This window comes from Panulirus ornatus, chromosome 30 (assembly GCF_036320965.1).
Source record: "Panulirus ornatus isolate Po-2019 chromosome 30, ASM3632096v1, whole genome shotgun sequence".
Classification (NCBI taxonomy): Eukaryota; Metazoa; Arthropoda; class Malacostraca; order Decapoda; family Palinuridae; genus Panulirus; species Panulirus ornatus.
Window position 1 is genome coordinate 17563243 of NC_092253.1, and position 12411 is coordinate 17575653.

Genomic DNA, 12411 nt, shown 5'->3' on the forward strand with positions numbered 1-12411 from the left:
TCCTACTTATATACGTATACTTATGTGTATCTCTCTTTTTAAACCAGGTATTCCCAATCACCAGTCCTTTTTCAGCACATAAATCTACAAGCTCTTCACCATTTCAATTTACAACAATGATCACCCCATGTACACCAATTATTCCCTCAACTGCCACATTACTCACCTTTGCATTCAAATCACCCATCACTATAACCCGGTCTCGTGCATCAAAACTACTAACACACTCACTCAGCTGATCCCAAAACACTTGTCTCTCATGATCTTTCTTCTCAAGCCCAAGTGCATATGCACCAATAATCACCCATCTCTCTCCATCAACTTTTAGTTTTACCAATATCAATCCAGAGTGTACTTTCTTACACTCTATCACATACTCCCATCACTCCTGTTTCAGGAGTAGTGCTACTCCTTACCTTGCTCTTGTCCTCTCACTAACCCCTGACTTTACTCCCACGACATTCCCAAACCACTCTTCCCCTTTACCTTGGGCTTCGTTTCACTCAGAGCCAAAATATCCAGGTTTCTTTCCTTAAACATACTACCTATCTCTCCTTTTTTCTCATCTTGGTTACCTCCACACACATTTAGACACCCCAATCTGAGCCTTCGAGGAGGATGAGCACTCCCCGCGTGACTCCTTCTTCTGTTTCCCCTTTTAGAAAGTTAGAATACAAGGAGGGGAGGGTTTCTAGCTCTCCGCTCCCGTCCCCTTTAGTCGCCTTCTACAACACGTGAGGAATGCGTGGGAAGAATTCTTTCTCCCCTATCCCCAGGGATATATATATATATATATATATATATATATATATATATATATATATATATATATATATATATATATATATATATATATAAATACATATAAGTAAACGTTGCACACATGTTCAAGGTTATTATCCAAGGTAACATGACTATATATGTGTCTCCTTGCCATACATGAGTGTTCACACAAATAAGAATTTTGGGTGGATTGTTTGGATCTAGACTGCTAGAAAGCATTTGACGCTGTTCCTCGTGAGAGACTGATTTTGAAACTGAAGCACCAGGAGAAACGCCTTCATTGGATACAAGATAATGTCAGATGATGCGAACAAATGATGCACGTCAGAAGAACCTTGTTGAAATATGTCAGGTGACCAGCAGAGTGCTGCAGGGTTCTCCTCTGAGACTATTAGACTTCTTCATCTATGTAAGTGACTTGCCTGAAGATATGGACTCTTACATGAATATGTCTGAAGATGATGCAAAGTCATAAGGGAAGTGAAAAGTGACGAGGATTGCATCGACTTGCAGGAGGGACTTAAACAAACTCCAAAGTTATTCTGATACATGGTTGAATAAGTTCATCCTAAGCAAATGTAAGGTAAATTATCATCTAGCAAGGAATATACTTCAGATTCTTTGTGTGAGAAGGACTTGGGTGTCGACATTGTTCCCAATCTGTCAGCTAAGTCCTACATCATGAGAATAGTCAAAGAGACACTTTGTCTGCTGGCTAATATTACAGTAACTTTCAAGTGTATAGATAAGTAATATTTTGCAGGTTTTGCATATCCTACGCAAGGGCATTATAAGTTTACGCTTTTCGAACTGGTTTATGGTATGTAAACAGGCACAAAAAGCCAATAGAGAAGGTGCAAAGTAAAACACCAAAGATAGCAACAGAATAAAGAGAGCTGCGTTACAGGGAAAAGCTGGAGGCTTTAAATATGCACATCTTGGAAAAAAGAAGAGAAAGGGTGACCTGATCACAACTTTTAAGCTTTTTAACTAAATCCATCAAGTAAACACTGAACATTTCTTCACGGACATGTAGGGACGGAGCAAACGGAGGACACAAATGAAATCAAGCAAGGAACTTGTTAAGATATATCTCACATTTATAGTGGATGAATGGAATAAATGAATGAGGACTGCGCACACAAATATAAGAAATCTGATGACAGTATTGAATATTTCAGAGATGGGGCCCCATAAGTAGAGAAATCTCAACAGCGCAAAAAGATAATTATGAAAATTACACACACACACACACACACACACACACACCAAACAAACAAACAAACAAACAAACACAAACACTCAATCAAGTAAACGTAAAATAGTAAGGAATATACATAGAAAAAGGCCTCGAGATGATAGGAATAAGGATAAGGAAATATTCAACAAGCTGTTCACATCATACGTACGGCCAAAACTTGTGCAGGTTGTACCTCTTTAATTCGGCAACTCTGTGACCTGGCCATTGCCATACCACAGAAAATACCAGAAAACAGAAATTTACTCCTAAGTCACACACAGTTGACGATCCGATCTTACATCACTCACACAAAGTCTTTACAGAAGTTTTTTTTTTATCTAAGTTTTTCAGTAACTCCACCTTTTCAAGCTTGGATATTAATTTATGCTTACGATAATTAGCACTAGCACCATCTGCATCTCTTGGACTCATGGTTGATATCCTGAAGGGCTTAAATACAGCTGTTTGTAAGAAATTAACTGGACTGTTGATTAGCTCGGCTCAAGTAAAAACAGATCTTTGGCGCCTTGGCGCTGCTAACAGCGCCGCCCTGGTGGCAGATCCACAAACTGACAACTTAATGGCAGCAGATTCAAATCGCGCCGGACCACAGACCGCTGGATTAAAGATATACACCCTGTATGTGCTTCTAATGTTTGATCACCGCATGAAAATGAAGCACAGAGGAAAGCAACAAAGTTGGTATCAGATTCAAAAGAGCTAAGGTACAGGGATAGTCTAAACTCGAGTCTGGAGGCTTAGATTTGCTTACTTTGGAAGAGAGAAGATCAAGGAGTGACCCGATCATAAAAACGTTTTTAAAATCGATAATGCAGACAGTGAACACCAGAGGACATATATTATTAAGCAAAAAACTTGCTAAAATACAGGTGAGGAGGAATTGCCGTGGTAAATGAGTGGTAGAGGAATGGAATACAGTGACTGAAAATATGACTGATACAAACAGCAGACAGACATTCAAGTAGATGTATGACAGCGAATGTTTAAACCACGGTGTCCTGCGAATTTAAAACTCCTTCCCTGTACAGTGCAAATATTGATTACACACACACACACACACACACACACACACACACACACACACACACACACGATAACTGAAACGGTCCAAAGAAGGTCAATAAAATTGAAATATAAATTGAGAAAATTACGTTGCAAGAGAGAAGTTAAATGCAACACATTTGCCCACATGGAAGACAGAGGTGTATTGGGCTACAAACTCTCAAGTTTCTAAGCCATTTTAATGACGTCGAAAGTGAACTGCTCTTCGAGAGGCGTATAGACAGATCAACAGGAAGTCATAACGAAAAATAACGCGCAAGAAACTTGTTAAAAACGACGCTAAGATATATTTTATGAAGTGAGAGGAATGTCGATGGAGGGAGTAAGACATGAAACCTACTGACAACATACGAAGTTTAAATAGCTTTATGACTGGAAAGTATAATAATAAATGGGACACTTCCTAATAAAATCCTCCTTTTTGTTACGGTAAAAAAAAAAGGTAATTACGAAAAGAATCTAATCTCTTACCCATGGTAACATCAGCGCACATTTTGACGAATGCTGGGAAGTACGCAGACTCAGTCACTTCCAGAATGTTGGACATCATCTGGACCTGCGAACATAAACGAAACTTGTACACTTAAACTGTCTCATAGTTATATTTAATATACATACATATTATATTGAAAGTTTTTTGTATATGGAAAAGCTTTGAAACTTTTCATCGCAATAGATATTGTATTGATATATCGTGGATTCCTATCGTTTCAAAACGTGACTTGTGACATCTGACCTGTGTTTTCTTTTTTTATATAGCGATCGAAATGGTCCAATCAAAAGCTATTTCAAGTAAAAAAATTGAATATAGTGTGAGAGAGAGAGAGAGAGAGAGAGAGAGAGAGAGAGAGAGAGAGAGAGAGAGAGAGAGAGAGAGAGAGAGAGAGAGAGAGAGAGAGAGAGAGAGAGAGAGAGCTGAAATTATTCAGGGCTCCGTAGGTGTGTCTAGACCTGACTTAAATACAGAAATGTTATACGAAGAAAGTAAACTAAAAGGCGCCTGGTCGGGTGGCCGGTCTCCTGTGTGGGTAACATCAACCAGCAATGTGCCTCGCGTTTTAGCGGTAAGGGGACATGAAGACAGCTTAAAAGTGTCCTACATAATACCCGTAGAAAAGACAGAGAGGAGCAACACCGCGGAGTGCAGAGAGGGAGGGTTGAAAAGAGGTGATGCCATGAGAATAATTGAGATGGGAAGATTCGATTTGACTAATAAGGGTGAAAGAGGAGCCACCCCAGATGTGTGAGCAGTAGTCCATGCATACTCGGGCGGAGAAAACCTCTGTAGATATGAACTAGTTGCTCGCAAGAACAATAATTGCGGCACCTATAAAACATTCTCATCTTTTGCCATCCTTTTCTTCTACTGCTTTTAAGGGATTAAAACATTTATTCTTTTTTCTAAGCAGTGTGCAGGCCAGACCATCTTGCTTGGAGCTTGGATCTGTGTTCTGTGTATCTATAGAAGATCCTGCCTGACGAATTTGCTGCAATTTTTTAATGTTTTTTATCAAAAATGAGACGAAAAATTACCGTCTGATGTAGTATATCTAGATTTCCAAAAGGCTTTTGATAACGTACGTCACAAGAGACTTTACACAAACTCAAAGCACACGGAATTAGTGAAGAACTCCGTACATGGATCAGAGACTGGCTTACCGGAAGAAAGAATCGTGTAGTATTAAACGGCGAAGCCTCAGATTGGCTAGACGTAACGAGTGGTGTGCCACAGGGGTCGCTCCTAGGCTCAGTTCTTTTCATAATATACATTAATGACCTAGAACTCAGCATCATATCCAAAATCTCCAAATTTGCTGACGATACTAAACTAGAAGGTAGAGCTGTAAACAGGCGGGACTGCGAAATGATTCAAAGATCTTAACTTACTAGCAGAGTGGTCAGACAGATGGCAAAGGAAGTTTAACGTAGGTAAATGTAAAGTTATACACTTTCGAGACAAGAATATACGTTACAACTTCAAACTATTCGAAAACTCTCTGACTAAAGTAAATGAAGAAAAGAACCTTGGTACTGTCATTCGCAACACTGAAATACACTAATCAGTGTCAAGTAGCAAGTAAAGAAAGGCAACCAAATACTCGGCTTCACAGCCAGGAGCATAGATTGCAAGAAACCAGAAACAATTCTCACACTTGCTGATCCTCTAGTAAGACGACACCTTGAATATACAGGTACAAAGACGCACGACAAAATTAATCCCATCCTTTAGAAATCTGACATACGAAGAGAGGCTAAAACGATTGGATCTCTTCTCCCTTAGATAATGTAGACTTCACGGCGACTTAATCCAAGTGTTCAAAATTCTGAGCAAGCTTGATAAAGTAAACAACGAGAATCTTTTCAAAATACAAGAAAATAGGGTTAACAAGACGAATGGAATAAAACTCAAAGCTAAAATATGTAGTACGGACTTGGGAAAAAGCTTCTTTTCCTATAGGTGTGTTGAGCACTGGAATAAGTTACCGTCAGACGTAGTGAATGCTAACACTAAAAATACCTTCAAAAATAGTTTAGACAAATATTTTAGAAATTCAGGTATACTCAGAAGAAAAAAAAAAGCGTTAACGGGGACACTAGAAGGCTAATGTGCAGCAGCGAGGAGTCGGTGATAGCTTAAAAAACTGCTGAGCGGAATTACATTTTTATTGTTATATCTTATTTTTTCGTTATTCAGACAATCCAGTCGATGGCCAATCAGGCCTCCAGTTGTCTGTCTTTCTCAAGTAAATTCATGTAAATATGTAAATTCTCTCTCTCTCTCTCTCTCTCTCTCTCCAGTCATAGGTTTGATCGCTCATCCTCTGGTGCTTGTCCCATCAGAGACGCACGGTACTGGGCCATGAACCTCCTCCCAGTCTCTGAAATCCACTCCGCTTCATTACTGCTCGAAATTTCTGCACTGTTGTTCTTCGTAGAGTCAACCGCACGTTCATAAGAAGAAAATGTATTAACTTGACTACTTCCTCCAGTGATACATAATTTGGGGGCCAACCAAAAACCTTTGCAATAGCTTCCGTAATTCAACCTGTTCTCCTTTCTACTGGCCTGATAAAGCCGATCTTTTTGATTCCTTTAAGTCAATGTTGGATGATTTTTGTTTCCAATCCTTCCTCCGCTGAATCTTTGAGACCTTCTGTAGTTTCCTCGTGCAAGGCCTTCCAATTACTCTCTCAGTTCCAGGTGTACAAGGCTTATGGCCCAGATGAAGTGCCTCCTCAAGTTTGAAAGTGCTAGCTTGCTTGCCTATTTCGTCTGTCTTAAAAACCCAGGATTATTCTTCCGTTTGGAAGCATGCTTTGGTGCAGCCCGTCCCTAAGAAAGAAGACCGCTCTAACTCCATCCAACTATCGCCCATTGCTTTCGCTTCTTCTATCTCCAAAGTCTTCGAATCTCTCCTTAACTCTCGCTTTCTTGAACACATAAAATTACATTCCATCCTTGCAGGTCACCAATACGGATTTCGCAGTGTTAGTCCTGTATGACTCACCTCTGGTCCTCTTCTCTCAGGGATTTTGGTGAAACTTTTGTCGTAGCCTTCGACATTTCCAAAGTATTAGACAGAGAATGTGACATACGTGTTTACTTTCTCAACTCCCTTCCTTTAGATTCTCTGCTTCTCCCTATTTCCTTGTGCACAGTTTCACTATTGATGAAGCGATTTCCTCCTTCTATCCCGCAGACAATCTTTCCTCAAGGTTCTTCTCTGTCACTGACTCCATTTCTTCTCTCAATAAACGATCTATCTTCAACTTTTATCACTATTCACTCTTATGCTCATGATTCCATTTTGCATACTTCAGCTCAACTTCCCCTCGCCTCCTCCTGCTACTATTCGTACTGTTTCTCTTACCGCACATATATCTCCCTAAATTCGGAACTGTGAATTATCTTAGAATATGAAAGTAGTGACCTAGTTAAATCCAAAAGTGCTAAATTGCAATTTCTTCATGTATCTTCTCTTCGTCTTTAAATTACCACAACTTAACCTTGTAATAATATGAACATGTCGGACGTAACCATATTCTCCACTATATTCTGGAAACTCTACAGAATATACAGAATAAGTGGTGAAAGCCTTACGTAAGATGAAATGTGGTAAGGCGGCTAGAGTGGATGATATTAGACCTGAAGTTATGGACAAAGGGGATGACTGTGTTGTTGATTCGTTAGTAATGATTTTCAGTGTATAGATCATGATGCGGTGCCTGAGGATTGGCATAGTGCCATTATGCAAAATCAAGGGGATAAGGGTGAGCGTTCAAACTACAGAGGTATAAGTTTGTTGAGTATACCTGTTAAGTTGTATGGGAGGGTATTGATTGAGGTGAAAGTATGTGCAGAGCATCAGACTGGGGAGGAGCAGTGTAGTTTTAGAATTAGTGGGAGATGTGTAGATCAGGTGCTTGATATAAAGAATGGTTGTGGGAAATACTTAGGAAAATAGATGGTTTTGTATATAGCATTTTTGAGTTTGGAGAAAGTTCATAGAGGTACTTTATGGAAGGTCTTAAGAATATACGGTGTGGGAGGAAAACTTCTAGAAGCAGGGTGTAAGGCGCGTGAGCGAGTAGGAGGAAAGGATAGTGAATGGTTCCAATTGAAGGGGGTTCTGCGGCAGGAGTGTGTAATGCCACCATGGTTGTTCAATTTGTTTATGGTTGTGGTGGTGAGTGAGGTAAATATGAAAGTTCTGAAGTCTGTTGGGTATGGAAAGGCCCAGGAAGTGATTCATTTGTTGTTTGAAGATGATACAGCACTATTTGCAGATTCGAGTGAGAAACTTTAGAAGATGGTGACTGAGTTTGGGAGAGTGTGTGAAAGGAAAAATTGAGAATGAATGAGTATAAGAGCAAGGTTATTAGGTTTAGCATGGTTGAGGGACAGGTTAGTTGGGATGTAAGTTTGATTGAAGAAAAATTGGAGGAAGTGAAGTGTTTTACATACCTCATAGTGGACATGGCAGCGAATGAAACCATGGAAACGCAAATGAGTCATAAGATAAAGGAGGGGAGGTAAAGGGTAAGTGGATGTTTGGTAATAAAAAGAGTGTGATTGGGAGAACTTTCGAGTGTGTTCTAAAATGGTGTGGATGTATGAAGAAAAGAGTGACGAATGGTTGACAAAGAGGATATATTTGTCAGAAGCGGAGAGAACAGGAGAACAGGAGATGAAAGGATGGAAAGAAAACTTTTTGAGTAATTCGAGCCTGATTTTGAGCAATATTGAAAGGCATACATTGAACAGAGTGAAGTTGAACCATGTGGTATACTCACGTCAACGTGCTGTCAATTGACTGAACTAAGGCAAGTAAAGTGCCCGCGGCAAGCCATGAAAAGGTCCGTGAGACCTGGCTATGGACAAAAAATTGTGGTTTCGGTGTATTGCACATGACGGAGAGAGAATGGTTGTGAGCGATTCTGGCCTTTCTTTCTTTGTTTCTGGCGCTATTTAGCCAACGTGGCAAACTGTGATCAAGTATAAATACATACATGTGTATACATGTGTATACTCCTTCCTTTGCTCTTGTCCTCTCACCAACATCTGACTTTACTCCCAAGACATTCCCAAATCACTCTTCCCCTTTCCCCTTGAGCTTCGTTTCACTCAGTATCAAACATCCAGGTTCCTTTCCTCAAACATACTACCTATCTCTCCCTTTTCCTCACCTTGGTTACATCCACACACATTCAGACACCCCAATCTGAGCCTTCGAGGAGGATGAGCACTCCTCGCTTGACTCCGTTTCCCTTTTTTAAAATTTGAAATAGAAAGAGGGTAGGGTTTCCAGCCCCCGTTCCCGCTCCCCTTTAGAGAGAGAGAGAGAGAGAGAGAGAGAGAGAGAGAGAGAGAGAGAGAGAGAGAGAGAGAGAGAGAGAGAGAGAGAGAGAGAGAGAGAGAAAGAGAGTTACTGAGATGGATGTGGTCAGGGCCTCTACAGTTTCCGTTTCGTTTCAGCTGATGAAAATATAAGATTCATTCTTGTATTTTTTCCTTAATTACTGACATGAAATCTGCCAACATCCAGCCAGCTCCCATATAAAGTGAACCTTAATCTGTAAGTCAATGTAGGATAACTGCTTTTAAAACGTTACCTCTTCAACATGATAATGTTTGCCTTAACCATCTTGTCAGTGCTCAGCACGCAACAACGTAGTAGCCTGGGTTTTCAGCATCTAATCAACTGCATTATTTTTTCAAAGGAAAAAGCTATACCTTGTTCTCATAAGTATATGATATGAGAGTAATGATAAATGAATTTCATTAAAAGTAATCTATTTTTTTTTTTCTATAAGAGGACATCTGATACATCAACAGTGAGAGATTAAGAATATACATCGTGTGGTTACCTTCTTGTCTTTGAGCTGATTGGATATATGCGTGAGGTTCTCGCGACGTTTGACCCAGAAGGAGATCTCCTCTAAGGGTTTGGGGAAGTGATCAGATCCTTCTAGGTCATCTGTGTCCTGCGTCAGCACCTCCTCCACTTGATGGACCCACTTTATCACCACACCTTCTATGGCGCTCTTCAACTGCGAGTCTGTCATCTCTCCTCTGTAAAATATGTTTTGATATTGTAGATACAATACACAGACGTCTTCACCTACCTATGACACCGACCTATAATGCGTTAGTGTTCTTTATCAGTACTGACACACTGGCTACTGAAGCTACATAAGACAAGTGAATTAAGAACAACATACGTGTCTAGCGCATGTCTTTCGGCTTTCTCTAGCGTATCCATGCCGAAGGGCAGCGGCAGTAGCGTCTGGCCCCGCAGCTGACCCCACATGCGGTACACTGTTCCTCGGAGTGAGTACAGCTGATGGGATATGTCTTCCGACACCATCTCTGGCCACCCGTTTCGATTAGCGGGATTCTCGAGCATAGGAATGATGACCTGAGGGAGAGACAGAGTTAACTCTTATCGTAACAAGTATGTCAAGAATTGCGGTCAAGATGTGAGAAATGATAATATTATTTGTACATACATATAATGTGTATAGAGTGGGAAGTTATGCGATGGAAGTGGAGAGTGATGTGGGAAGACTTGATCACAAATGATGAGAGGCTATGATGTAGTTGTAGAGACGAGATCTCGCAACCTGGACACAAAGACGAAAGAGGTAGTGAATAATGATGCCATGACATGGGTGTGGCGAGTGATGGCATCTCTCTCTCTCTCTCTCTCTCTCTCTCTCTCTCTATATATATATATATATATATATATATATATATATATATATATATATATATATATATATATATATATGTATATATATATATATATATATATATATATATATATATATATATATATATATATATATATATATATATATATATGTATATATATATATATTATCTTGTGGAGGCGAAGGTGAAGATTTGTATGGGTTTTCAGAAAAGAAGAGTGAATGTTGGGGTGAAGAGAGTGGTGAGAGTAAGTGAGCTTGGGAAGGAGACTTGTGTGAGGAAGTACCAGGAGAGACTGGGTACAGAATGGAAAAAGGTGAGAACAAAGGAGGTAAGGGGAGTGGAGGAGGAATGGGATGTATTTAGGGAAGCAGTGATGGATTGCGCAAAAGATGCTTGTGGCATGAGAAGCGTGGGAGGTGGATTGATTAGAAAGGGTAGTGAGTGGTGGGATGAAGAAGTAAGATTATTAGTGAAAGAGAAGAGAGAGGCATTTGGACGATTTTTGCAGGGAAAAAATGCAAATGAGTGGGAGATGTATAAAAGAAAGAGACAGGAGGTCAAGAGAAAGGGGCAAGAGGTGAAAAAGAAGGCAAATGAGAGTTGGGGTGAGAGAGTATCATTAAATTTTAGGGAGAATAAAAAGATGTTCTGGAAGGAGGTAAATAAAGTGCGTAAGACAAGGGAGCAAATAGGAACGTCAGTGAAGGGGGCTAATGGGGAGCTGATAACAAGTAGTGGTGATATGAGAAGGAGATGGAGTGAGTATTTTGAAGGTTTGTTGAATGTGTTTGATGATAGAGTGGCAGATATAGGGTGTTTTGGTCGAGGTGGTGTGCAAAGTGAGAGGGCTAGGGAAAATTATTTGGTAAACAGAGAAGAGGTAGTAAAAGCTTTGCGGAAGATGAAAGCCGGCAAGGCAACAGGTTTGGATGGTATTGTAGAGGAATTTATCAAAAAAGGGGGTGACTGTATTGTTGACTGGTTGGTAGGTTATTCAATGTATGTATGATTCATGGTGAGGTGCGTGAGGATTGGCGGAATGCGTGCATAGTGCCATTGTACAAAGGCAAAGGGGATAAGAGTGAGTGCTCAAATTACAGAGGTATAAGTTTGTTGAGTATTCCTGCGAAATTATCTAGGAGGGTATTGATTGAGAAGGTGAAGGCATGTACAGAGCATCAGATTGGGGAAGAGCAGTGTGGTTTCAGAAGTGGTAAAGGGTGTGTGGATCAGGTGTTTGCTTTGAAGAATGTATGTGAGAAATACTTAGAAAAGCAAATGGATTTGTATGTAGCATTTATGGCTCGGGAGAAAGCATATGATAGAGTTGATAGAGATGCTCTGTGGAAGGTATTAAGAATATATGGTGTGGGAGGCAAGTTGTTAGAAGCAGTGAAAAGTTTTTATCGAGGATGTAAGGCATGTGTACGTGTAGGAAGAGAGGAAAGTGATTGGTTCTCAGTGAATGTAGGCTTGCGGCAGGGGTGTATGATGTCTCCATGGTTGTTAAATTTGTTTATGGATGGGGTAGTTAGGGAGATGAATGCAAGAGTTTTGGAAAGAGGGGCAAGTATGAAGTCTGTTGGGGATGAAAGAGCTTGGGAAGTGAGTCAGTTGTTGTTCGCTGATGATACAGCGCTGGTGGCTGATTCATGTGAGAAACTGCAGAAGCTGGTGACTGAGTTTGGTAAAGTGTGTAAAAGAAGAAAGTTAAGAGTAAATGTGAATAAGAGCAGTACAGTACAGTAGGGATGAGGGTCAAGTCAATTGGGAGGTGAGTCTGAATGGAGAAAAACTGGAGGAAGTAAAGTGTTTTAGATATCTGGGAGTGGATCTGGCAGCGGATGGAACCATGGAAGCGGAAGTGAATCACAGGGTGGGGGAGGGGCCGAAAAGCCTGGGAGCCTTGAAGAATGTGTGGAAGTCGAAAACATTATCTCCGAAAGCAAAAATGGGTATGTTTGAAGGAATAGTGGTTCCAACAATGTTGTATGGTTGCGAGGCGTGGGCTATGGATAGAGTTGTGCGCAGGAGGGTGGATGTGCTGGAAATGAGATGTTTGATAACAATGTGTGGTGTGAGGTGGT

The 12411-nt window shown here is 40.4% G+C and overlaps 1 protein-coding gene across 1 annotated transcript; it reads right to left on the reverse strand.

Annotated features, from left to right (window-relative positions):
* Positions 1-3274: 3274 nt before the first annotated feature.
* Positions 3275-10012, reverse strand: LOC139758523 (dynein beta chain, ciliary-like). Its single transcript, XM_071680043.1, has 4 exons — positions 9829-10012; positions 9475-9679; positions 3578-3662; positions 3275-3309 (listed from the first exon to the last, which is right to left on the reverse strand). Exons 1-4 carry the CDS (start codon positions 9972-9974, stop codon positions 3275-3277), a joined length of 471 nt encoding a protein of 156 aa, XP_071536144.1. The 5' UTR covers positions 9975-10012.
* Between the last annotated feature and the right edge of the window lie 2399 nt (positions 10013-12411).